The sequence below is a fragment of the Bubalus bubalis genome, chromosome 3 (assembly GCF_019923935.1).
Source record: "Bubalus bubalis isolate 160015118507 breed Murrah chromosome 3, NDDB_SH_1, whole genome shotgun sequence".
Lineage (NCBI taxonomy): Eukaryota > Metazoa > Chordata > Mammalia > Artiodactyla > Bovidae > Bubalus > Bubalus bubalis.
Window position 1 is genome coordinate 70,403,698 of NC_059159.1, and position 27,338 is coordinate 70,431,035.

At 50.3% G+C, this 27,338-nt stretch overlaps 1 protein-coding gene and 1 long non-coding RNA gene across 10 annotated transcripts in view; one reads left to right on the plus strand and one right to left on the minus strand.

The window, feature by feature from the left end:
• Positions 1–4,386: 4,386 nt before the first annotated feature.
• BLK (BLK proto-oncogene, Src family tyrosine kinase) overlaps positions 4,387–27,338 on the minus strand; it is a 52,039-nt gene continuing 29,087 nt past the window's right edge. For 3 of the 8 annotated variants that reach the window (XM_044939698.1, XM_044939702.1, XM_006060246.3), the window contains exons 2-13: positions 22,768–22,876; positions 20,371–20,425; positions 18,857–18,950; positions 17,894–17,992; positions 16,806–16,909; positions 12,568–12,714; positions 11,943–12,095; positions 10,490–10,669; positions 9,313–9,389; positions 6,781–6,931; positions 5,707–5,838; positions 4,387–5,024 (exon numbers count right to left, since the gene is read on the minus strand). In XM_044939698.1, the coding sequence (XP_044795633.1) occupies positions 4,819–5,024; positions 5,707–5,838; positions 6,781–6,931; positions 9,313–9,389; positions 10,490–10,669; positions 11,943–12,095; positions 12,568–12,714; positions 16,806–16,909; positions 17,894–17,992; positions 18,857–18,950; positions 20,371–20,425; positions 22,768–22,875 (1,506 nt within the window). In that variant the 5' untranslated portion in view covers position 22,876 and the 3' untranslated portion in view covers positions 4,387–4,818. The other 5 variants (XM_044939700.1, XM_044939701.1, XM_044939699.1 and 2 more) reach the window with 5 other exon arrangements.
• On the plus strand, positions 13,446–26,530 carry LOC123332746. Of its 2 annotated transcripts, none has more exons than XR_006549736.1 (3): positions 13,446–14,130; positions 22,338–22,517; positions 26,407–26,530. It is a non-coding gene; the product is annotated as an uncharacterized LOC123332746 (long non-coding RNA). The 2 variants fall into 2 exon arrangements; XR_006549735.1 differs by lacking the exon at positions 13,446–14,130 and adding an exon at positions 19,965–20,103.

Below are 27,338 nucleotides of genomic sequence, written 5' to 3' on the forward strand. Positions count from 1 at the left end.
CCCTGGAGGAGGGCATGACAACCCACTCCAGTATTCTGGCCTGGAGAATCCCATGGACAGAGCAGCCTGGTGGGCTATGGTCCATAGGGTTGCACAGAGTTGGACATTAATGAAGCAGCTTAGCACACACCAGGTGCCCTGGTCTGCTTAGCTACCCATGCGTGCAGGCCAGCCCATGTGTGCATATGCACAGCATCATATGCACATGCCCCACCCCTCTTGTCCAGTTTCCAGAACAGAGGCCACAGATTCCACTTCTCTCTGGAGAGCGGAGGGCACACAGCCCAGCTCATCCATGAAAGGCCAAGTCCTGGTGGCTCATGGAAAAGGCCATTCAGTCCAGAGCGATGAGCAAGAGGTTAATTTTAACCAAGAGCCTGCAGAGTGACCTTGGCCTAAAAGGAAATGCTCCAGCAGAGGCACCCCCAGAGGGGACCCTCCTCCTTCCAGGAGACATCAGGCCAAGATTAGGGACCCCCTGCCCTCCTGCCCTCCTTCCTCACAGCGATGCTGTCAGCTTATGGGCAGTTGTCCCCTTCACCTCATCAGTCCTCAGTAATCTGCCTTCAGACCCCTTGGGACTGGCTCCCATCAGCCCTGTCAGCCTCTGCTACCCACAGGAACCTGGTGGCCCAGGGGCCAAACTGATTTGAAACAGAGGCGGAGGGGCTGGGGGTGAGCAGGCTGGGCTCCCACACTGACCCCCACGTCGGAGGGGCTGGGGGTGAGCAGGCTGGGCTCCCACACTGACCCCCACATGACCCCAGGGAGATGCTGTCTGTACTGGGCCCCCGGCAGGTGGGGGAGCGATTGTGTGCTGACCTCCTACCGCACATACAACCCATACCCGAAGCTTCATGCACATTATCTCAGCTTACCCTTGGCTTCCCTGTGAGCTAGTATGTTTGTGTCCATTTTAAAGACAGTGCAACTGAGGCCAAGAGAGGCTAAGTAACTGGCCAGGGGTTTGGCAGCCAGTAAGAGGCAGATCCAAGAGGTGGAGTGAACACTTCCTGGTTCCTCCGAAGCCTGTCCTTCCACAGCACAATGGACAAGTGGCCCGGGAACGAGGCCACAGGGGTCTGGGCCCAGCCTGTGGATGGGTCTGGGGCAGCGCCAGCTCTGCCTCCAGCAAAGCCTAACCTCCTCGTTCTCCCAGGAACTCCCCACTGGAATGGGCTCTGCACTGAGGCTCACCTGGGCTTGCGTCCCCGATGCCCGAGCTCCGCAGGTGACCTTACCTCTCACAGACGAGGTTTTCTTATCTACAAAGGGGCCTAGTAACAGAATGGGTTCTGAGGTTGTCATCTGGCAGGTGTCATGTGGCACAAACTGAAGTAGGAGCGTGGCACCGGGCAGGTAACAAAGGTGTGCAGCACTGCTCCAGCATCCTCGCTGTGATCACAGCAATGGATGTGAGACACATGCTCCCACGAGTGAGGTGTATTTAAGAGCCCTTTGGGAGCAGATTCTTGTCTTCCTCATCGCTGGAGCCCTTCATGGCCAAGGAGGAACTGAAAGGTCAAAAAGTCCCTGCAGGTGCCAGCCAGATCTTTCCACACACCCACCATTCTGCCCAGAAATTTTAATTTTCCCCAGTATCTTCTGGACACTCCCTGATGGCTATTTTTATGTTCTTGGCTGCTGTCAGGTGGAGTCGTCACCCCGTGAGTTATCAACAGAATCCCCATCTCATGGGCAAGGACTCTGGCCACCTCACCTCTCCGGGGACCACAGTTACTGTCTCAAGGATGAGACTCCATCCAGCCCGTGGTCCCACCAGCACCAGATATTTCTCCTCCTTGCTTTTCCGCCAGGCGCTCACAAAACCTTCCTGTCATCCTCTCGGAGCGGTTTGCTTATCCTTATTCAGAGGATAGCCCCCCACACGGCCACTTAGCCTGCCCTGCACGAGTTGGGTCCACCCCAGTCCTCGCTTTTCACCTCAGTGCTATTTGCTGGATCCCTCAAGTGCTGGGCGTGAAGCCAGGGTCAGCGCTCCGGCCCCTCCCCTGCAGTGATGTGATGGTGAGTGGCACCGTCAGCCTTGCCACCTCCCCTCGTTCAGGACTAGGAGGAACCCGGCGGCCACTCAGGCGGCCGACATCTGAGAGGCCGCGTAGAGCCGGGGACCCCTCTGTAAACTGTCAAGTGCTCTGCCCTGGGGGCCCCATTCTCATTAGTAACTTTTAAAAAAATATTGGCTTACTGTTCTTTTGGCTGTGCCCCAGGGCATGTGGGATTTTAGTTCCTGGACCAGGGATTGAACCCTCGCCCCCTGCAGTGGAAGCCTGGAGTCTTAACCACTGGACCACCAGGGAGGTCCTGTGAGTAATGTTTTAAAGGCTCTGGATTCTGTTCCATCAAGTGAATAGCTCTTTTGCCATGGTTAAGAAATGAGGTTTTTCCAGGGAGCTAATTAATCTGATTTGGAGAATTCTCAAATACAAGAAGGGCTTCCCAGGTGGCTCAGTGGTAAAGAACACATCTGCCAATGCAGACGCCTCAGGAGACATGGGTTTGATCCTGGGTTGGGAATATCCCCTGGAGGAGAAAAGAGCAACACACTTCAGTATTCTTGTCTGGAAAATCCCATGGACAGAAGAGCCTGGTGGGCTACAGACCATGGGGTTTCAAAGAGTCGGATACGACTGAGCAACTTCATACACACACAAATACAAAGATGTCTGTTTTCAAAAACAAAAGCCTTCAATAAACTACAATCTGCCCTTCAGGAAAGCGGGTGAGCTGGGGTGGGCAGAGGCAGGACCAGACCCTGGCCCCAGTCTATGGACCTGGTGTGACTATGAGTCCTTATTTAGGCCTCAGTGTCCACTCGTGAGAGGGTGAGAATGGAGTGAGGGTTGGGCTAAATGATTGATTTTCAAAACAATTTAAAAGTCATACTCTGTTCAAATAACCCTTGTGAGGCCTCTGAGCTTGTGAGCCAGAGGCAAGAGGGGCTGCTGTGCTTGAGGTAGGTGGGCTTTCTCCCAGCCACTTAGTCTACTGTGAGCCTCCTTCTCCTGAGAGCCCAGCATGGAGGCCCAAGGCTTCGAGGGAGCATGGTCTGAGACATCTGGACAGAATATTCCTGGAAGAATGGTTAAGAGTGGTGAGTCCTTACTCCGCTATTTACTAGCTGTGTGGTCTTGGGTTGGTTACTTACTTTCTCTGTGCCCCAGGTTTCCTCATCTCTAAAACAAGGATCATAGGATCTGCTGCTGCTGCCGCTAAGTCACTTCAGTCGTGTCCGACTCTGTGTGACCCCATAGATGGCAGCCCACCAGGCTCCCCCATTCCTGGGATTCTCCAGGCAAGAACACTGGAGACCTCTCTCTTTATACCCAATAAATATGGACTGATTATGAAGCTCTGTTCAGTTCAGACTGTCACAGGATCAGAGGAATTGAAACATGGCAAGTTGTTGGCCAGAGGTTTGGGGGAGGGTGGGAGGGAAGAACAGGTGGAGCCCAGGGAATGACAGTGAAGCTATTCTGTAACCCTGTACGATGGCATGGGAGTATACATAGGTCCACACTCACAGAACACAAGGCAAAGAGTGCATCCTAAGGTAAACTGTATGCTGAGTTGCTTCATATGTATCCGACTCTTTGCGACCTCATGGGCTGTAGCCCACCAGGCTCCGCTGTCCAAGAATACTGGAGTGGGTTGCCATGCCCTCCTCCAGGGCATCTTCCCAACCCAGGGATCAAACTCATGTCTCTTACATCTCCTGCATTGGCAGATGGGTTCTTTACCACTGCGCCACCTGAGAAGCCACACAGGTAAACTATGGATTTCAGTTAATAATAATGTATTGGCTCATCAGTCCTTACAAATGTATAGCTACAATTGCAAGATGTTAACAGTAGGGAAAGTTGGGGGCGGGGCGGGATGAGGGGTTAAATAGGGATTCTCTATACTTTTCATTCATTTTTCTGTAAACCTAACAGCTCAAAGAAGTAAAATCTAGCATAAACAAAACAAAAACATGACAAATGGGGAGCTTCAATGAACAGTGCGGAGCTTGGAACGTTCCTTGGTGTTACCATCCCCAAGTCACCTGTTTATGCTCCCGGTCCAGGGACCCAGAGCCCGGGGCTTGCTCGCCTCCCTTGCACGCGCCACTGCTGAGCAAACCCCCTTCTCACTATTACCCAACTCAGACCTGGAGGCTGAGGATGTCTGAGGTGAGAGTGCCACCTGCTGGCGCTACTCTAGCTGCCGTAAAAGGCAGAGATGGCGCCCTTGTCTTGGGGCTGGGGTCCTCGATTTCCTCTTGAAACCCAGTGCCATCTGCGAGCCCCTAGAGGCACCACTCATACAACCACGAATGGCAGGTATGCGATGTCCAGGCTTGTCGCCAAGAACGACACGGGAAACTTCAGGTCTCGCGACTTTATTTCCGAAAAGTCCCAAAGTGCTGAGCGCAGTCTGTGTCAGGTGAGAGTCGCTGGACTCAGGTCGCCGGTGGCCGACTCCTCGTTTCTGGTGCCAGCACAGGGAGCCTTCTGTGACGTGATGACGGACACCGAGGAGTGTGTCATCCTCGTCACCGGGTCATCCTCGTGAGGAACATGCGAGGTAGGTTCTATTGTGGTTCATCCCCTTTCTGCCAGTGTGAAGAGGCGCTAAGAGGCTAAGTCGCCTAGGGGCCCTCAGCCGGAGAGGTGTGGCGCTGCGATTGGATCCTGCTCCAAAGTCCAGGCCGTGACCCAGCTGCCTCTAGTTTCCTCATCTGAGAAATGGGCGTGCGGACAGCTCCCCGCCTTTCGGTGCATCTGGGGCTGAGGCCAGACAGTTTTGCACGCGGGCCTAGGGCTGCAGCTCGTACTGGTCCTCTGTGGCCGTGTGGAAGTCCTCGAGCACTGACTGCAGGAACTCGAAGGTGGGCCGCTCCTCCGGCCGGCTGCGCCAGCACTCGGCGATGATGCCGTTGTACAGCTCAGGCGGGCACGAGTCTGGGCGGGGCATGCGGTAGCCGCGCTCCAGGTTGCGGATGACCTCGGGGTTGCTCATCCCTGGAGGTGGAAGGGACGTGGCTGAGGACCGGCGGGGGCCCGCGAGGCATCCACCGCTGTCTCTGCCCTCAGCCCGGTTGGTGCCACCTTTACGCATCCCTCTATTTATTTTTTATTGCTTTGAGAACAGTGTAGATAATCTCAGTGCAGGGCAGTTCCTCCTGGATGGGGTGCTACCTGCTTACCTGGGGCTGTCAGGCACACAGGTGAGCATCACTCACCAAGCAGGTGCTTGGTGAACAGGCCCCAGCCCCTCCCATAGGCTGCTAAGGGCCCAAGCCCTTCAGATCGGCCTGGAGGTTGACTCTCGGGATGGAGGTTCGGGGGCTGTACCCACGGTGAAGGCCAAGGGAGGGACCACTTGGCCACTCAACTGAGGGCAAACTAACTGGAAGAGATTTGAATTCAGAACCCAACCTTAACTGAATTCCAGGTTTGTGGGCTCACTGACCTCTGCTGGATGCAGGGGACACAGTCCTGTTTCCAAGAGCAATGCTGAGGGGAGGGAGGGAAGCCCCGCTCCACCCCCAGAGCGGCACACCTGGGTTTCAGTTTCAACCATGGGGCTCCATTCTGACACGCAGGTGGGCAGCCCCAGGCCCTGAGGATGGGACATCTGCCATCACAGCCGTCTCAGGACGGCCCTGAGCCGGGAGGGTCGCTGCAGGACACAGCTGCCTACCTGGGTAGGGCACACGCCCATAAGTGACAATTTCCATCAGGAGGATTCCAAATGACCACACGTCCGCTTTGATGGTGAACACCCCAAAATGGATGGCCTCTGGGGCAGTCCACTTAATGGGGAACTTGGCCCCTGCAAGAAAGCCATGAGCAGCTTCATGAGGCCATGACTGACTTCCTCCACACCCCCAACTCCTTGCTCTTTCTCCCCCAGCCCCTGCCCTGCCTGGTGATGCCTGGGTCACTATATCAGACAGAAATGCACCCAGGGAGTCATTCAGACCCATAGGACGCATGACCAGGAGTGTGAAGACCCTGGGGGTCCACAGCACCAAAGGACAAATACCACCCCCATCTCCCGCTTTGTGTCTTTGCCTAAATTGGCTTCACTGGGCGACCAGCATGTGTTTCCACCTGGGACTGAAGAGGTCGTTTCCACCTCCCATTAGCCTTGTTTACTAACAGGAACACATGACTGGGGCAAGTCATTTAACTTGTCCTTGCCTTAGTTGGGCTCTCTTTTACTGTTGGCTCAGACAGTAAAGAATCTGCCTCCAATGCAGGAGACCTGGGTTCAATCCCTGGGTCAGGAAGATCCCTTGGAGAAGGGAATAGCTACCCACTCCAGTATTCTTGCCTGGGAAATCACATGGACAGAGGAGCCTGGTGGGCTACAGTCCATAGGGTCGAAAAGAGTTGGACATGACTGAAGTGACTGAGCAGGCAGGCGTTTAGGGCAGTGTTTTCTAAAGTCTGCTCTGTGAACCCCTGGTTCTATGAGAGGTTAACAGAACCTACGTGGAAAAAGTTTCTGGGGTTCCAGTGACTTCGGGAGACACAACGTGAAACATATGTGCACTGTTCCTTAGCTGCTGCCTTCTCACCGCCTCTATTATGCTGCTATGGGCTGGGAATCTCCAAGAGGACTCTCTAAACCTACTCTCACATAGTCATTCCTCCTGAGGCACCTGTGGTCTGCAGAGCACGTCAGGGAAATGCTGAACTAGTTGGGAGTAAGGTCAGACTTGCACGACAAGAAGTCCAAGGGGGACTGGGGAATTGGGATGCTGCTCACCCTCCTGGGCGGTGTATTCATTGTCAATGATCCGGGCCAAGCCAAAGTCACCAATTTTGCAGCACAAGGCCTCAGACACCAGGATATTGGCCGCTCTCAGGTCCCGGTGGATTGAATTCATCTGCTCGATGTACGCCATTCCTTCTGCAATCTGTGGGAGGGGGCCCCACAGTGAAGGCCAGTCCCCCTCAGGGAGAGAAAGGACTTTAGGCCACCCTCTGCATCAGAGCCAGGCGGGGTGAAGGTTCCAAGGTGTGACAGGACAGGGGGAGCTGCCGTGTGGCTGCAAAGTGGGGCACACGGGCTGCAGCTGGAGGGGAGCTTTGCACTTCATGCTGTAGAGCAAGATAAGGAGCACCCAGAAGGCAGAGTGTGCACACGTGTGTGTATGCTTGTACACAGAGCAAGGCATTAGCGTGATCAGAATGTTTTAGAAGCTGTTCACCTGGAAGGTTCTGCTTTTCTGCTTTCCTAACCTTCAGATTCTTGGCCACATCGACTTATAAACTTAGTTATTTGCAGAGTACATCATGAGAAATGCTGGGCTGGATGAAGCACAAACTGGAATCAAGATTGCCAGGAGAAATATCAATAACCTCAGACACGCAGATGACACCACCCTTATGACAGAAAACAAAGAACTAAAGAGCCTTTTGATGAAAGTGAAAGAGGAGAGTGAAAAAGTTGGTTTAAAGTTCAACATTCAGAAAACTAAGATCATGGCATCTGGTCCCATCACTTCATGGCAAATAGATGGGGAAACAGTGGAAACAGTGACAAACTTTATTTTTTTGAGCTCCAAAATCACTACAGATGGTGACCGCAGCCATGAAATTAAAAGATGCTTGCTCCTTGGAAGAAAAGTTATGACCAACCTAGACAGCATATTATAGACAGCATATTAAAAAGCAGAGACATTACTTTGCCAACAAAGGTCCATCTAGTCAAAGCAATGATTTTTCCAGTAGTCATGTATGGATGTGAGAGCTGGACTATAAAGAAAGCTGAGCACCGAAGAATGGGTGCTTTTGAACTGGGTGTTGGAGAAGACTGTTGAGAGTCCCTTAGAGTGCAAGAAGATCCAACCAGTCCATCCTAAAGGAAATCAGTCCTAAATAGTCACTGGAAGGACTGATGCTGAAATTCCAATACTTTGGCCACCTGATGCAAGGAACTAACTCATTGGGAAAGACCCTGATGCTGGGAAAGATTGAAGGCAGGAGAAGGGGATGACAGAGGATGAGATGGCTGGATGGCATCACCAACTTGATGGACGTGAGTTTGAGTAAACTCTGTGAATTAGTGATGGACAGGGAAGCCTGGCATGCTGCAGTCCATGGGGTCAGAAAGAGTTGGACACAATTGAGCGACTGAACTGAACTGAACTTATAAACTCAGGTTTATATCCTTTGCCTCTAGGGGACCCAAGATTTCCTGAAGGATTGACAGAGATCATTGACAACGAGTGAGAAAAGGAAAAGAAGGGGAAAAAAGGGAGTGGGCAGGCTTATCACTGAGCTGTGGTTTGAAACCAGTTACTAGGCTTAGTTTTCCGAGACCACCTCACCATCCTGTTCAACCCAGCCTGTGCGCACCTCAGTGGAAAAAAGGGGGTGGAAAAAAGGCACGGTGACCTCAGTTCCTGCCCTGATACTAATAGCAGATAACGACTTGGAGGGGGGTGGGGGTGGTGTGGGATAGGGGAGGGTACCTCCCTCCAACAGGATGTGTGTGTGTGTTTCTGCGTCTCACGGGCTGACCACAGACCGGAGCTCTTCTTCTGAGAGTTCCAGTTTCAACAGACACACACCCAGGGCCACCAGATGTGCTTTGCTGCCAGTTAGAATCCTCAGCTAAAGTCCCCCGGGAGGAACGTTTCCTTCCTCTTCATTTTGCTCCTCACCTCATGATGTCCGAGTCTACAGAAGGCATTGATTGGCACCATCTGAGGATGGAGGAGGTCACCACAAAGTGCTGACCTGCCATATGACGTGGAATTCGTGGGGACTTTCTGGGTTCCCCACACCATCCTTTCTTCCTCTGGTCCTCACCAATAGAACCTTCATGGCTGCCTAGGAGAAAGACTACATTTCCCAAGCTCCCTTGCAGCTAGGTGCGGGCAGGTGACAGGTGGCCAGGGGGCTGGGAGAGCAAGTGTAGTGAGTGACTTCCAGCACTTGGCTCTAAAGGGAGGGGGTGCGATTTGCCCCCTCCATCCCACTTCTTCCTCCTGGCTGAGGAGGACAAGGTGCTAAAGCATGAGCAGGCTTCCTGGGTGGGAAGATGATCTATTAAGACCCAGTGGGTGGAAGAAACCTGGGTCCCTGTGACTCTGAGGGGCAGCTCCACTGCGGCCCCAGACTGCCCGCCTCTGGTGCTTACACACTGAAGCTATGATGACTTGGGCTTTTTGTCTCTCACAGGCCAGCCTAAATCTAATGGACAGAGCCTCCAAAGAGTTGATCTCGCTGAGCCACAAGGGCAGAGGACAGGGCCCAGGGGCCTGGATCACCGCACTTGGTGCTCACAAACCTGGGCCGACATGTCAATCAGCCTTGAGAGGGACAGTTGGCTACCTTCATCCGTCTTCAGGAAATCCAGCAGGCAGCCTAAGGAAAGAGAAGTTGCAGCTGAACTTCTGCAGCGTGACCCGACCCTGGCCGGGCCGGCCTCTCGGGGTGTGGGCTGCTGCCCACCTGGGTGGGAAGTGGGTGGCACTCTTTCAGGTCTCTTGTGCCCCCACAGCTGCAGGTGCCTCTGCTCTACAGAAACTCCCATCTCAGCCCTCACAGCTCCCAAGAGGTGCTGATCTGCTGCCAGCTGCTCGGAGGACATGATGCCTCGGTCAGGTTCAAGGTCACACAGTCAAGGAACCGGGTCAGAAACTGCTCATTCCCTGCATGACATTACAAAGCATCTTCCGCCCACTTCACCCTTTGGTGGCAGACATTCTGCCTCTGAGGATGCAAGAAATCACCAGAATTATGGAGACTCATCTCCTGGAGCTGGTACAGGGGACAGACGCTACTCCTCTTTGGTACCTAAGAGCAGGGGACTGCTCACCTGAGGGGTGGCTAAGAGGTGAGCCAAGGAGCCACATGGCTCTAGCTCAGTGTAGGACCCCTTCATGACACCCTTTAAGGAACAGACAGCATCAACACAGCATTTTAGGATCTGACAGGAGTCGGGGTGCGGTCAGGATCATAGAAGGGGTAAGAAGGATTCCCCAGGCCCCAGCAGAGAATGGCCATACTCTAGACCTCAGTGGCCATCTCACCCAACCTCTCATCATCCGTGTTGAAAATGTTCATAGGGTTGTACAAGGTCTCCTGGACTAGAACTGTCTCTGGACGCCCAACCTACTATTCTTTAGACTTTGCTGCCCTCTGTCCGCCCCAGGGGGTGCCAAGCACAGGAGGCTCCCTGCAAAGATGCTGGTTCAGGGTCTCCTGAGCTATGGAAACTCCTCTATAAGGACAACTTAGCTGTCTTGTTCTCATCATTCTTCACTCTGCCCCCACCCATGCATGTGGAACACTAGATCTGCAGGATATTGGCTGATGGATCCAGCTCATGCCTCAGTAGTCCCCTGCAGAGGTCCCCTGGCCAGCAGATCAGCCTTATCCTTCTTGGCACCCCCAAGCCTGGACTCTCACCCTCAAGCCCTCCTGCCTCTGTGTGAGGGACGCAGCCCCGGGCAGGTCCCCACCTCTGGCCATATATTCCGTCACGATGTAGATGGGCTCCTTGGTGACCACAGCATAGAGACGGACCAGCCTCTCATGCTGGAGAGTTTTCATCAGGTTGGCCTCGCCCAGGAAGGCCTCCGGAGACATGGTTCCCTCCTTCAAGGTCTTGATGGCCACCTTGATGTTGTTTTTATAATAACCTGAGCCCGGGGGACAGAAGATGAAGAGGATGTTCAGAAGACTTGGAGGTAGGGGGAGGTGATCCCTTATCCAAAATCTACGTAAGCTTCCAGGAGCCATCCCTGTTCTATATAGATGGGGCACTGAGGCCAGAACCCTGCCCCTGAAAGTGATCCTGGGCTGGAATTACAGCTCCTGATGGTGACGGATGCGCCCACTTACCTAGAAGGATTCAAGCTATCCCGGCCTCCTCTGCTAGACAGGAACCCTGGGCAGTTAAGGAAATTACCCAGCCTGGGAGGGGGGCCGTTTCACCTCCTGATCCCTACAGCCAGGTCTGGGGTGCGTCCCTTTTGTCCTCCTATCCCTGCCTAATGAATCTCTTCAACCACTTGATACCGTCAGTATGGCAGTAAGCATCACAGCCCGTGGCAGAATCATAGAGGAGGCAGAGGTGGCTGGGGCCTCCGTGCCCCCTCTCTGTGCCCTGTGATGTTCATCTCTAGATCCTTACAGCTCCTGCGCCGCCTACCCCGCCACCCCCCGCCACCACACCGCCCAGTCAGTCCATTAGGTCCCTGTCTGCACTGAAGTGAAAAGATAGTCAGGACTCAGACTTGCAAGGAGCCAGAGGGAGCTCCTGCCAGGGGTGTCCCAGGCATCAGTCTTGGATGCCAGAGGAATCAGGGAGGAAGCAGGGTCCCACCTTGAAATCATGCCCCAGAGACACAGACCTTTCCAGGGATAAAATAAAGCCTCTTTTATATTCTGATCGCATATTGGTAAGCAGAGGAGCAGCCATTCACTGTAATTGAAGGCGAGGCCACAGGGGCCGGGAAGTTAAGGGACAGGCCAGTCTCACAGCTGCATGTGGTGACTTTGTTATCAGTGTCCGGGAGCCCCTGGTTCACCTCTCACCCTGGGTAACACAGTGCTTCCACCCAGTGAGACAAAGTAAGAGGAGCTAGCCAGGCTCCTCTTCCAGGTCACACAGGTGTCAATGGCAAAGGCAGCTCTGGGCAGTGAAGAAGGAAGGCGGGAACGGGCTGGGGTGGAGGCAGGGGGAGAGCTGGATTCTACTCCTGCTTCCTCACCATATCAGAACAGCTGAGGGCAGGTGACTCCAGTGTTCTGAGCTTCCATTTCCTCATCTGTAAAATGGGTATATGGTCCCAGTCTCTTCCCCTTCACAAGCCTCTATGGGAAGGACGATGCCCAGTGCAGATCCCGAGCCTCCTGTGCTCTAGGATGCAGGGCAGTGGGTGATCAACTCCTGGAGTACCACATACTCACCCATCCAGACTTCACCAAACTGCCCGGATCCAAGCTTCCTGACCAGCTTGAGAGACTGCCGGGGGATTTCCCATTCATCCTGGCCCCAGGGATTCTGGGGAGCCAGGCTCACACAGGGGTGGGTCAGCCTTTGGCACAATCCGTCCCCTTTCTCTGCATTAGGAAAGAAGAGATGAGCTGGAGGTCACAAGCATAGACAGATCTGTGGAGACCATACAGATCATGAGAGCTGTATCATTCCCAGCTGTGTCCCTGCTCCTTCTTGACAGCCCCACATCCACCCCAAGTTCAATGTGCACAAGTGCACACACACACACACACACACACACACTCAGCTCTCTGCATTTGTTTTACATAAAATAAGCATGATATCATTGTCCTGCTATCTCTAAGAGTGAAAATACTTGCTATTCTCCATGTGGTCACAGCCAACATAGAGGATCAGGGAGACAGACAGGGAATCATTATGCTGACAGTTAACACCTCAGGTCCAGCCTTGGGATAATCCTCCACCCCTCCACCAAAACAGCACCAATGGTTCATGCGATCTTGAGAACTGAGTGACTGAGAGACACGAGGCCTCCTCTGGCACAGCCCACCCTCTATCAGATGCCCCCCGTCTTACTAGAATAGTGCTGCACCAGAGCCTGCAGAGTGGGGAAGGCACTCCGGGGGGAGATGTAATAGCCGCCTTCATCCAGGGAGCGGATCTTATAGTGTTTGATCACCTCCCCCTGCGTGGTCACATCCTTCACAGACAGAGAAAAGGCACCTAGAGAGTTAACAAAGACACACGCATGAGAAGTAAGACACAACGAGGGAAAATCAGGATTGGGATTTGGGGCTTCATTTCAAGGCCTTGGAAAAGTGCTGTAAGTTGCTCACTCGTGTCCAACTCTTTTGAGACCCCATGGATTGTAGCCCTCCAGGGTCCTCTGTCCATGAAATTCTTCAGGCAAGAATACTGGAGTAGGTAGCCGTTCCCTTCTCCAGGGGATCTTCCTGACCCAGATTTCAAACCCAGGTCTCCTGCATTGCAGGTAAGTTCCCCCAATTCTGCTTTCCATTTTGACCATCATCAGTTACCTTTTTCTTTGTCTCACCCTCCACCCTCCTGGAAGCCTTTCCTGTCGGCTCATTCTAACTCTGTCCTTGGCATTCCTCCTCAAGCCTCCTAAAACTGCTCCAGAACTCTGGAGCATGCAGAATGCTCTCTTAGCCATCAGGCTGTTCCCCTACTTGGGCACCTGTGACTTGAGGACCCTTTGCCCCGGAATATTGAGAAATACAGAGTTTTCGGAGGGACTAGGAGATTGACTCACACATTCATTCCTTCATTCCGTTTAAAGATTGACTCTGCCCCACATGCAATGCTGCCAAGTCACTTCAGTCGTGTCCGACTCTGTGCGACCTCATAGACGGCAGCCCACCAGGCTCCCCCGTCCCTGGGATTCTCAAGGCAAGAACACTGGAGTGGGTTGCCATTTCCTTCTCCAATGCATGCAGTAGCAAATTACAACCGGAAGCACTCCTGTCCCTGGGGAAGAGTATAATAAGACACAACCCAGGGCTTCTGTTCAAATCCATACACACATCTACGTATTCTGTTTTCTAGGTTAATGTTTCCTGCGGTCGGAGGTTGCAGATGTCAAGGATTAAGAGCAATTTTAGGAGGCAAGAGTTTCCAGCTGGGAAATTTTCCATGAACTTGATATTTTTATAAGGCGCCTCTGTTCAGCTCTCTGGGTGCTACATACTTCCACTTTTATTTGCTAAATGAGAAACCTGAGGCCCAGAAGGGGGATGTCGCTTGCCCCAGGGCCCTTGGCTGATCAGTGGTTGGCTTGGGGGCTCCCGTGACCGTACTAAAGGCGCGCCTACCGCAGGCAGTACCACCCTCCGCCACCAGGTGTCAGGCTCGAACACCTCTTGTCCTGGGCGTGGGCGCTTGATTTTTGCCCTGCGCTGTTTGTCTTCAGGCGTCTTTCCTCCCTTTTCAGACTATCAACCCATCTCAAATCCCTTCTCCCCTACCTTGGCCATTGCGCCTCTCTCATCGCCCATCTGCAAAAGGATGTGGAGAGGCCGCGCGTCCTGTGGCGTGCCCTGCCGCTGACACAGCCCGCCCCTCGTATCCTACCTCAGCCCAACCTGCACGCTGCAAAGTGTCTTCCCAACTTCGCCCCTGGTGAGTGCAGCAAGCTCGGGTATCACAGGAACCAGAGAGTGGCGCTAGTGAGCACATTCATCCACGCACCACCGTAGTGAGGAAAAGAGCTATCTTCTCCATTCCCTCTGCTGTTCCCTGCTTGTGATGCCTCCAGATCAGCCAAGGAGGCCCGAGTCGCTTCCTCCAGTGCCACGGGAGCTCTTATTTAGGGCCTCTCTGCTGTGTGGGCTCCTCTCAGGGCCTGTCCCTAACATCTTTTTACAATTTGGCATTCCTTCTTCTTAAGACGGGTCTCAATCCTTCCTGTTCACAATATCTGGATCCCCTGTCCTGCCTCCACGCTGCGGCTGGAATGCTCTGGGATGCGGGGCTGGGCTCCCAGAGACTGAGATTTTCGTAAAGGCCACCTGTCCTTGAACTGGGAAACTAGTCAGTTCTAACAAACATACCAATAAAATTAGTCTCGAGAAGCTAAGGGATGTTCTGGAGACCTCTTAGGTTAGAACTCGCTGCCCGCCTTCTGAGAGCAGTGTTCCTTCCCACCTGAAAGGCTTTGGATTTCTGCGGAACGTGTGCGCATGTGTATAGAGGTGCTGTATACTTGGCGAGGGGTCTTCTAGCCCCTGCTCCAACTGGCCAATCCCAGCCTGGACTAACTGTGGGGAGGGGGGCAAGGACAGGAAGAGACACCCCACTTTTAGAGATCCTTTCCTCCTTCACACTGAGGTTGGGGTGGCTTTCCCTCCAGAGGGCCCCTTAGCAACAGGCAGCCATTAAAACATCATTTCCTGGTGAAATGACGTGATGTCTGGCATTTGCTTCAAAGTAATAGGTCTGGGGATGTACATGAAATCAGATTATCTGGGTTGATTATTACTGAAGCTGGGTGTTGAGTACACGGGTTCCATTTACTATTTGCTTTACTTGTGTATGTGTTTGAAATATTCCACAGCAAACAAAACATCTAGTCATCTTCATCCTGTTGGGGAAGTTCTCCTCCATCTGCCCAGTGTTAGGTCTGTTTGACACATTTTAGAGCTTGTGAAAACTTTCAGAGCCTCTCAGATGATTGGGCCCTGATGCGTCTTCACTGTTGGTCTAGAGTGAGTCACTTCTTCCCTCAGTTTCCCCATCTTTCAAATGGGGATACTGGCCCAGTATCTCAAAGATGGAAGGCTAGAGGCAAACCCACTAGGAAGCATATGCCTCAAGGTTCACAGCAGTACCTTCATAACAGCCCCAAACTGGAAACAAGCCCAATGCCACCAGTATGGAGAAAGAGCGTATGGAATATTCATATCCTGGATTCTGTTTAGCTGTCAAAGTCAATAGATTATTGCTGTTGCCTCGGCCATGCAAATGCATCTGTGATGGACGGAACTGTGTCCCCCCATCCCTGCTAATTCCTGTGTTCGAGTCCTATACCCCAGTGATGTGACTATCTTTGGAAATAGGGTCTTTAAAGGGGCGGTTACATTATTGAGGTGGGTCCTGATCCACGCAACTGGTGCCCATATAAGAGGGGATGAGGATGCAGACATATGCAGAGGGACCACCACATAAGGATACAGGGAGAAGACGGCCACCTACAAGCCAGGGAGAGAGGCCTCAAGGGAAGCCAACCCTGTGGCAGCTTGACCTTAGATTCCTGGCCTCTGGAACTGTGGGAAAGCATGGGTCTGCTGTTTAAGCCTCTCAGTTCCTCGTACTTTACTACAGAAGGCCTAGCAAACAAATACAGAATTTTACAATGTTGAGTGAAAGGAATAAGACACAAAGACTAAAATGGCTTGATCCCATTTGTATAATAAAGGTGAAAAACAGGCAAAACATGCGTGGTAAAACTATAAAGAAAGGTAAGGAAGGGCTTCCATCAAAGTCAGGATAGCGGTGGCTCCTCTGGGGGTGGGAAGGTGAATCAGGAAGGGGTACCGGTGGGGCAGTGAGAGGGGCTCTGGGCATCTGGAATATTCTTGCTCTTGTGATTACACAGATGTTTACTTATTATGACTCTATGTTTATAATTCTGCTCTTGTTCATAATTTATGCAATTTTTAGATGTGTTTTATACTTGATAGCCAAAAGCACTTTAAGAAGGAAAGACAGAAAACTAACGACAGAGAAAGAGAAAACCCAGTGACCTCAGAGTGTCGGCAGACACATTCCACTCGGTCAGTGGGTTTAAATCTAGGAGTCCCCGCAGTTCTCATGATCACTACCCCCTTCTTTTGTATCACAGGCTGTGCCCCAAACTTCCTATGCCTCCCAGGCTCTTGCAAGTGTCTGAGCCACAGCCTCTGACTGAGATGATCTCTAAAGATTCTTTCAAATCCTTTGATTCCAGATGGGTCACCCCCCTTTCCGCCCCTCACCAGCCTCAGCGCTCCCGCTGGCCCAGGCAGTGTGAGACCAGCCCGCAGTGGCTGGCACAGCTGTCTAACTCCCTCTCCAATCCCCCACCCGTGTTGGGTACATTTCTAGCCAGGTCTTGGGAGAGCTGTCTGTGTGCACAGCCTCAAATACTGGATACTCATGGGCTGTCCTGGCTGGCCTGATGTGGCGGGGACACCCAGGTGGAAGCTATCAGATTCTCCTGGCTGGCACCTCCCCTGACCCCCACCCAACTCCCAGAAGGAAGGCCATAGGTGGGGGTCCCCGGCTGCATGGCGGGGGCAGCAGGGCCCCAGGCTTACCTTTGCTGGTTTCACTCTCTCTAATAAGAAAGGCACCAGCCTTATTGACTGGAGCCAGAAGCTGCCTCTCGGCATCTCTCCGGCAAATTGATCTAAAGAACCACCTGGAAAGGAAAAGCACAAAGGCAGGCAGAGCCGAGAGTGGCCATGCTCCTGGGGATCTTGTCACCCAAGTCCCTTCCCCCTTGAGATACAATGTGTTCCTGTTGCCAACTTGACCCTGAGCTGAACCCCCGTGTCTTGATACATGAAATTCCCTCAGTCCCTTTTCCTCCTGTCAGCAATGGACATGGTGTTTCCTTGACAAGAAATGAGAATGGTGTTTGGTGCCCTTTGTTAATTTCGCTCTGGGTAAATGCACCCGATACCTTCCCCTACAGCCCACCCTCCTTGGGGTTGGTCTCCAGTGCTCCTTGAGCGTGGCTGGTTGAGGTGGACCTGCCCTAGCCTCCCTCTGGTCCAAGGAAAGGCCCAGGACTGGGCGTGCTGGGCAAGGAGCCCTCCCGAGGGTGAGCATCACTGGACAGGCACACCAGGCGAGGCTGCTAACCTGTTCCAGCTCTGAATTTGACAGACTCTGAGCTCCTTCAGGGGAGGGGCCGTGTCACTGTTGGTTTGGCGTCCTCCCCGGTCCTGGGCAGAGCCGGGCTCTGGCTCTGGTTGTTCGGGGCTGTAATGCCTGAGGCTGTGGCTGGTGCCGTGTGCTGTGAGTGATGAGGATACTGTGCCCAGGCTCTCCTGTAAGGCCCCCATCCTCTGAGTCCCCCAGGTGTGAGCCCTGAGTGCTGCCCCCTGGAGGCAGGGGAGGAGGCTGGCTGGTTAAGGGCATCCCTATCAGGTTAGCCAGGAAATGGGCAGCTCTTATTTTACAGATGGGAGGAGTGCGTAGGCTCCCTGGTGTCCTTGGTGTCACACAAACATTGTCTGGAATTTTAGACAAGCCTTTCCCAGCAACTCCGAGTCCCCACCCCTGTCCTGTGCCCTCTGTGCCGGGTTCACACCCTGCTCTGCTTTTTAGCTGCTTTCTGGCTCCGTCCTGCCTGGAACAGAAGCAGCCAGCACACCTGTGGGGCTGTCTGTCCACCTACTTTTCCACTTCCAGGGTCTCTACCCGGGCCACAAAGTTGCTGGGCACGTAGCCTTCTCTTCCTGTGATGAGAGACTTGGCCAACCACCAGTCTCCAGTTCTAGGAAGAAAGGAAAAACAGAATGGGTAGTGACTCTCAAGGGCCTCTCCCTGGGTAGCTCACAGCCCACAGCAGCGTCTCAGGCAGAAAATTCGAGAGGCAGACAGTCGGGTAGAGAGAAGGGACGGGGGCCAGTGGCTCAGTCCCTGAGGTGTCTGGGTCATTTCCAACTTGCAAGCTTCCTTCCAGGGAAGAAGGGGATAATACGGCCTCCAGGGGAGGTTTATCTACACAGCCTGATTCACCCAAGAGGGGCCCAGTCTTCTAGTGAGCAGCCTCCTCTCGATTAATGGGACACTTTTAGAGTTTAGGGAGTAAGTTTGTACTGGATGGGAAAGACAGAAACAAGAAGGGCTGCTAAGACAGGACGAACCAAGAGCCATTCTGCTCTTGGCTGGAGGCCCTCATAGAACTTCGAGAACAAAAGCAGCTCCCAGGTTCCACAGGACAAGCACGATGTTTGAAGCAGAGTATAGACTTTGGAGGAGTTTTTGAGAAGAAACCCTGGATAAATCTGGACACAACTGACTCTAACCCAGAGCTGTGATGGAGCGGTCAGGCAAGCACTGTGGGTGTCAGGAGGGCTGCATGGAGGAGGTGACAGTAGAGGTGGGTTTTGAAGGAAGGATAGGATTTTGACAGCAGAGCAGGAGGTAGTGAATAGGAGCCATCTCACCAGAAAGACTTTTAAAAAGTACATGGAGGAAAGGTGATTGGGTTAAGTTTAAGAAAGTGCTGGGTGACTGGGCTGGGGGGTGGGGGGCAGGGCACTGGAGAAGATATTCAGGAGGCAGCTGTGGGGTGTCAGGGTGGGGAGAGGGGAGGGGGTCCTGCAGGGATGGGCATGGTGTCCTGGACACTTACTCCTTCAGGATCTGCAGCTTCTCCCCCTTCAGCATCTGCAGGTCCCGGTCGTTCATGGCCTTATAGTCATACAGGGCCACCACGAAGTGATTCTCTAAAGGGAACAGGGTAGACATGGCCGCGAGAGCCGTGGTAGGGGCTGGGAGAGTCCCAAGGGTCTAGGGAGATGAGCTCCGTGGACCTGAGGGCTGCAGACCTAAGTCTGGGGCCAGCGTGGGCAGATCTCTCAGCACCTTGTGGGCCGTGAGCCTCCCCTCCTGCCCTCCCGCCTCTGTTCCAAGGGGAGTAGTGATCTCAGACCACAACAGCTGTAACTTTGACCTGTGACTGTGCCCAGGGCTTGGTCACAGTGCTCAGCCTGACAGTACCCAGACAAGCTGGTGGTCCCACAACAGAGGTGGGGAGGGGGCTCCGGAGCTTGGCTTAGCGTTTTTCCAGTGACCACTACTTCTCTGCCAGCTCTGAGGAGCCAAGACCTCTCCAGGAAAAGGTCACCTGGAGACCACTTATCTTCCCTGGGAGTAGATGACTCAGCTTTGTCACCAAAGCCTGGCTATTCACCCCCTCTGCTGGGAAGGAGCGGCTGGAATACATGTGCTGAAGGCTGTTGGTTTATTTCCTTCCCCTGAGCTTTCTTCCTGGAGGTTCGAAATCCCCAGCAGGAAGTGAAGGACCCACACCCCCCACCCCACAATGGTGATTCATCGTGTCCTCAGCAGGATAAGAAACTCCAGGCACCAGGTGAGGCCCCTAACTGGGCTCCAGCTCTTTTGAGTAGACAGACACTGAGCAACTTCAGGGGAAGGGCCATGTCATAATTAGTTTGGCATCCTCCGCAGTCCTGGGGCAGAGCTGGGCTCTGGGCTGATTGCTTGGTGCAGTGGTGTGACTACCTGAAGCCTGAGGACCCCAGGTGCTGGGTGCAGGTGGGTGATGAGGATGCTGGGGTGAAGCAATCCTGGAAGCCCCACCCCATGAGCCCCCTGCCTGAGTCTGAGCTTCTGACGCAGGACGGCCGAGGTCATTCATCATGTCATCTCCGCAGTCCCTCCCATCAGAGTGAAGTGGAGGCTGGGGGTGGTTAGAAGGTTGGTGGGGGGCCTTTAAAAGTGGGTTGGGAAACAAGATGGTGCTTCCATGTGTGGGACAGAGCAGCAGCTGGGAGGCAGAACATCGGCCTTCAGCCTTGGAAGCTGGGTGTTGGAATCTCTGAAAGCCTGGGTTTGGTGATGCTGTCTGTATTTGAGGTAACTCTTTTGCTGTTCATTTATAGTTTGTAAAGTCTTTTGCAAAGACTGAGGCTCAGATACTGAAGGAGCTGCTGCTTAGACTCCTGGAGAGATCCCCTTTGACAGGTGAAACCTGGGGCACCTCACTCAGCCTCCCTCCAGACTTCTCCCTCAAGGGCTTGTCTTCTCCAGGCAGCGGCTCCCGCCTTAGCCCCTGGTCCAGCCTCACGAAGCCGGAGACCAGAGGACGTGGCCAGGGGGCGCTCAGCTGCAGCCCCTTCTTACCTTGATCTGGGTGCGTGGTGTCAGGAGGTGGGGGAGCCAGGTGGTTAAACACAACCTAGAGCGGAAATGCAGGCGCTCTATATTAGTTCACACCCTGAGGTCTGGGTGGGGCCCTGTGGGGCGAGGCTGCCCGCTGGAGGGTCTGGGGGAGCCCGAGCTGCACAGTTAAACTCTACATGAGCCGCTGAAACTCCCCAGGTGCCAGCACCAACCCCCACTACCCACTCCCCACCGTCTGCCAGACCACATACAGGGTTGGAGGAGGGGTACATGGGGATGCCCCAACTTCGTAAGAAGCAGCTGTAGAATTGGAGGCGGGGAACTGGATCACCAGCCAGGGTATAAGCCTGGTTCTGCTTTAAAAGATGAAGTTGCAAAAGAGTATTTGTTCTCAAGGGAAATTATTTAAAAAGCATATTTCGCTAAAATTCAATGAATGCATTCCCAGATATGCATCCTGTAGAGAAAGTTTTATACAGAAATGCTCCTAGCCCCCCCAAAAATTAAATAAAAATTGTTGAAGTGTGGAAATCACTCTTTGACCAAAGACAGACAAACAGCCAAACTGGCTGGAAAGTCATGCAATGAAATTCTGGACAGCTCTAGGAGTTTGTGGCTATAGTCCTGCACATTCACGTGGATAAAACCCACATATGTAACAGAGATCAGAAACCCAGGTCTCCGGGCTTCCTAGTGGCTCAGTGGTAAAGAATTCATCTGCCAGTGCAGGAGGCGCGGGTTCGATTCCTGATCTGGGAAGAGCCCACATGCCGAGGAGCAATTAAGCCTGTATGCCACAACTACTGAGCCCGCATGCCCTGGGACCTGTGCTCTGAAATAAGAGAGGGCACCACCGTGAGAAGCTTGTGCATGACAACTAGGGAAGAGCCTGAGCAGCAGCAAAGACCCAGCACAGCCAAAAATAAACCAATAAATAAACATTGAAAAAAAAAGATCCCACGTCTCAGATGAATATGTGCCATCTGATTCAAAGGGCAAAATCAAACTGAATAGTGTATAGAAATGCATACATATGTGATCACACCGAAAAAGTGAAGCTGAAAAATGATAAACACTCAGGTCAGTGAGACCCGAGGTGACGAGGATGGACTGGGGGCAGCAGACGGTCTCAACTGGTCACTTTCTGCTTCTGAGGATGAGGGAGTGCTGTGCTGGGTGTTCATTTTGTTCTTATTTTCAACTTGATGTATGTGTTACAAATATTCCTTTTGTATTCTATATTTATTGAACACAATTTTGAAGCAGCATTTTGCAAAACGGCATGTATCGCATGGTTCCATTGAAAATATAAACACATAAATAACATACAGGAAAGGGGTCTGGAGGCAGGAGCTCTGAAGTGAAAAATCCTGGTATCATTGGGCAGTGGGACAAATGAGTATTTATAATTTGTTTCCATAATTAATATATATTATGTGACTTTTTAAAAAAGTTAAAAGCATTCCAAACTCTAATACTTATTAGCAAGTAACAAACTCAATTTAAGTCAGAATTTGCCCAGTGAATCAATCGTTCATTCAACAAACATTTCGTTATTTGCCAAGCCCTGCACTAAATTGGGACATAGATGGAGAAGATTTCTCTAGAAAATGGGATTAGCAATCCCCTCTCCCCCAACCACTTCAGGTCACTGTCAGAATAAAGCAATGGCCAGATGGATATGCTGATGGGGGTAGAGAGATCTGGAGTGGGGGATCCAGGCATGACTCCCAGCTGCCCCAAATGAAAAGGGGGTAGGTGGCCAGGCAGGAGGAGACATGAATGGTCGTCTAAAAGTGCATCTTTGGGGATGTACCATCAAATGGTGCTTTGTGAGCAGACCAGAGGGGACAATGATCTCCAGGAGCTTCTGGGCAGGGATGGGGCAGAAGATGTTGCTAAATACTCCAGACTCCCCCAATTTCCTTTTTTCAAGTTGACATTTTTTTATTTCCTTTTCTCTTCAGGCTGCCCTTGCCCATTGAAAACTGGCTAAGAATTAACAGGTGGGCCTACCAGGCTTGGTCCTGTGCTAAAGGCAGTGTGCCTTCTATACCTGTATATACACTGCATATGGTCACAGCCCCATCAGAAAGGCATTCTAACTGGACCCATTTTACAGATGCAGACACTGAGGCATAGGGGAGGTAAGTAACCTGCTTCGAAGCACACAGCTAATAAATTTTGACTCAACAATCTGTCTGCTTAATTTTATACTATACCACCACCACGACTTGAGCCAGGGTGGCCGTGGGAGGGGGCCTGTTTGTCGGAGCCCTGAGCTATCTAGAGATGGTGCTGGCCCTGGCTGGAGATAGGTAACAGCCCTGGAGCCGCACAGGTAGGCTCTGTGCTCCCGTCGCCCACCCTCTCCAGCTGGGCACCCAGGTCACTCACCAGGGATGGCAGTGGTGGGGGCTCTTTGCTCTGAGTGCTGGTCTTCACAGGGCTCCATCCACTCCTACCCTTCTCCTTGACCTGCCTTTTGCTGCTCACCACTCCCATCCTGTCAGAGAGCATGCAGCAGATCAGCGATGTTAGTTTTCAGAACCTCTGTGCACAAGAGAACCCCCAAACCCCTTCCGGTGGCCGATTACAAATGTAGAGAGGCAGTAGTGGGGAGTGTGAATGTCAAAGTCAGAACATGGGTTCAGAAGGGGTTTGGGCAGGCTAAGCTTGTCTGCATCTTTTTCCAAGAGCCAGAAGAGGTGGCCCAGAGAGGAGAGACGCCTGGGATTAGGACTCAGAGATGGTCTGGTCTGAGGAAAGTGCCAGAAATCTGCTGGGGTGGATCCCAGGCCCTGGGGACAGGAGCCTTGCTATCTAGAAAGAGGTGACCAATGCATCTAGTGGTCTGGGTTTCAGTCTTCACTTGGGAAGATCACATCCCCTCTCGTGGACCATGAGAACATTCTGAGGTTCTTTCCAGCTCAGGTTTTCAGATGAGATGCTGTAATTTACAGCAGTGAGAGCACAGGCACCCAAGGTCAACTTCTTAGTAATACCTGGGAAAGTTCTCTGGAGGCGAACGGAATATGATTGAGATTTTTCTTGAATAAAGAGACTTCAATGACAGATGTGGGGAAGGCCCCAGCATCCCCACAATGTCATCAGCACCCTCACTCCAGGGGCAGCTGGAACTGTACTGCCAAGAACTGTACCTATCTCATATCATCCTTCAGATCTCCAAAATGAGTGCAAGTGGGAGGTCTGAGATGGTAAATAGCTGGTTCCTGGTCAGACACACAGAGCCAGTTTTGGAGCTTGGGCTGACCCTAGACCACCACGCTCCAGCTCACAGCTGGCCCGCCCCCACCAGGCAGGTGCTTATGGAGGAAAGGGCTGTTGTCTGGAGGGTGTGTGGATGACGGGGTTCCTGACTGCCATAGGATATATACATCGTGCACCCCTTTCTCTCATCTCAGCGTCTTACAGTTAATGATGATTCATGGGTAATTAGCAGCATTTCCCCCTCTCTCTTAGTGATACATAAACACTAGCCCTCCGAGCAGCAGCCTCTTCGACTCAAAGAAACACCGTAAAACATTTCTTTCAGAGTTAAAAAGCACACACCTCATATTATTTCTCTTCAAAATCATCTTGAAAACAGAAAAGACTATAATAATTGTGAATAATGGATACAGAACCATAGTAACAAATAACCCACAAGTATTGTTTTTTAGTATATTTCTCATACAGAACATTGTAAACTATGTTAGTAATATAGTACTAATTTTATTAGTACTATAATAATTACTAATTATTAGTAGTAATAATGTAAACTAATTACTAATTAGTTTTAGTTACTAATAATGTAAAGAGTTCTGATAATTCACATTGTTAAAGAATAACACTTTTTTCCTTGTATTCGTGGTGTGCGTGCTCAGTTGCTTCAGTCATGTCTGACTCTCTGTGACGCTATGGACTGTAGCCCGCCAGGCTCCTCTGTCCATGGGATTCTCCAGGCAGGAATACTGGAGTGGGTTGCCATGCCCTCTTTCAGGGGATCTTCCCGACTCAGGGATTGAACCTGGGTCTCCTGCATCACAGGCGGATTATATACCGCTGAGCCACCAGCAAAAACCCCTTTTTTGTATTTACTTGTATTTAAGTAGTCTCTTTTGTTAGTTTAGATCACCTTTAACATCAAAGGAAATACAGTGCCAGAGTGACAGGCAACATCTCGGTTTTCAGCGATCTTTAGGTATCCATGTTTTGGATAAGGGATAGTAGGTTTGTACTTGTAAGGGCTGCTGAATTTTACCAGGTGCCTATTTAACATCTATTAACACAGTAATTTTTCTTCTTTAATTTGTTGATGTAATGAATTATCTTGATACTTTTTTTTCTATTGAAACATCCTTGCATTCTGGAGTAAAAGCTATTAGGTTACGGTACATTAGTCTTTTTGATTCATGGTTGGATCCTATTTGTTAATATTTTATTTTGAATGAAAATCTATATTCCCAAGTGTGATTAGTCTATGAGGAATTAACATTAAGATGATGCTGGCTTCCTAACATACCAGGGCGCTCATCTCTTTTCCTATAATCTTGAGTAATTTAATAGCACTGGGGCTATCTGTTCTTTAAAGGCTAAATGGAACTCAGCTGGTAAGTCCTCTGTTCCTGGGATTTTAAATAATAGATCTTTAAATAAATTTCCAATTTCTTCTACAGGAATTTGTCTCTTGCTATTTTTCCTCCTTCTTACACCATTTTGATAATTTATATGATTTATAAGAGGTCTTTGATTTCCTTTACTTTTCAAATTCATTGCAATGAAGGTTTACATCATACTGTTTTGTAATTATTTTCATTTCTTCTCTTTCTTGATTATGGCTTATTTCTTGTTCCCAACAGACATTAAAAGTACTTTCAATAATAAGTATGATTTTTTAATTGGATAAAATTATCTGAAAGTTTCTAAGACCAAATAAAGTTTTATACCAGCTTTAAAATTATGAAAAAGGAGAGTATAATCAAAATAGCATGAAAGTGGTATAAGAACAGATGTCTCATCAGTGAAACATAACAATAAGCATGCAAACAGATTCCAGTACATATGGAAATGGTGGCATTTTAATTCAGTGGAGAGCTGAGGGTTTATTTTAATAAAAGGTATTGAGAAGATATCTATCTACTTAGAAGAAAGTGCAACTAGACCCCAATCTCACACCACATTAAAAATAAGTTCCAGGTATACTGAAAAAAATATTTAAAAAAATTTTTAATTAAAAATTTGGAAGAAAAATTAGGAGTCTAATATGTATGACCCAGGCTTCCCTGGTGGCTCAGTGGTAAAGAATCCACCTGCCAATGCAGGAGCCACAGGAGATGCAGGTTTGATTCCTGGATCAGGAAGATCCCCTGAAGAAGGAAATGGCAACCCAGTCCAGTATTCTTGCCTGGGAACTCCAATGGACAGAAGAACCTGGAAGGCTACAGTCCATGAGGTTGCAAAAGAAATATATGCGACTTAGTGACTGAACAACAACAAAAATAACAACAACAACATATGATTCAGAGCTGGAGATAACAATGAACCAAGATAGACTAGCTGGAAACTACGCGAGAATAAAAAGACATATTCATAACAAAAAGGCAAATTCATAAATGCTAAAGGTACTAAGCATCAAGTCAGTAGATGAGCAGTAGATTGGGGAAAAGATTTGCAAACCGTATGGCAGACAAATGTCTATTTATAACACACACAGAGCTCATGAAAATTGACAAGAAGTATGGGGTTAGCATATAATCTACTCAATAGAAAAATTAGTAAAAATATAAATAGGCAATCCATCCAACACAAATGTGAATCACTAAATAGGCATGTGAAAATGGTAAAATTACTTCCCAATTGGAAAACACAAATCAGAGTATCAAGGAAACACTATATTACGTCAATAAGATTGGGAAATAAATACAAGGAATGGTAATACCAATTGTTGATGATAGAGGGAAAATTGTGTTTCTTACACATCTGGTACAAAAGTATTTATTAATGTTATTTCATCTGTTCTCTCTCCATTTCTAGGTTGAAAGCTTTATGAAGACTGGAATTTTTGTATTATACATTGTTAAATCTAAATTACCAAAACAGTGCCTGGCATGGAATAAGCGCTTAATAAACATTTATTGAACAAATAAAATATTAAATATTACCAAACTTTTAGAAAGCAATCTTTCAAGTTCTATTAAAATGAAAAAATATACATACCTTTCGATTTACAATCTCTCTTCCAAGAATCTCACTGTGTAATAAGACATCATTATATAAGAATGTATAAGATAAACATGCTTTATTGCAGCAATAAAGCATCAAAAACCAGAACATAAAAAACTTTGTAACTGCTCACCAACTATAAAGCTGGACTTTAAAACTCTCTAAAATATAATACATCTATTTAAAAAAAGTGCTAGATCTTTACCAGCGAGGCTAAGAGGAATTTCTACAACATATTGTTAGGTGAGAAGGGCAGGATGCAATGAAGCGGGTGAGGTTTACCCATATTCGGAAAAACAAAAGAATGAGACGAGAAATGCCTGTATAGGCTTAGGGTTAGGTTTGGGAGGATAAATAGCAAGATGTTTACTTAGGTTATCGGCGGGGGAGGTAGAGACAGAAAAGGAGGTAGAACACCCCCACCCCCAACCTCCAACAGAAAGAAAAAGCAAATTTAAAAAAATGTGTGTGTGGGTGTGTGTAGGAGTGTTGATGCAAAGTAGGGCTCCAAAAAGATATTTCCTAAAATGTTAATATTGTTTATCTCAAATAATAGAACCTCATGTGACTTTTGCTTTTTTATGATTTCATATGTTCCTTGAATTCTTTAACAGCAAGCATATCTTATTGGTACAAGCAGAAAAATGAAAAAAGACGTGAATGACTTGCTCAGCACCAGAGAAGGGTGTAAGACCTGCCCCAGGGTCAGCCCCAGCACTGAGAAACAACTCCCTGGGTCTCAG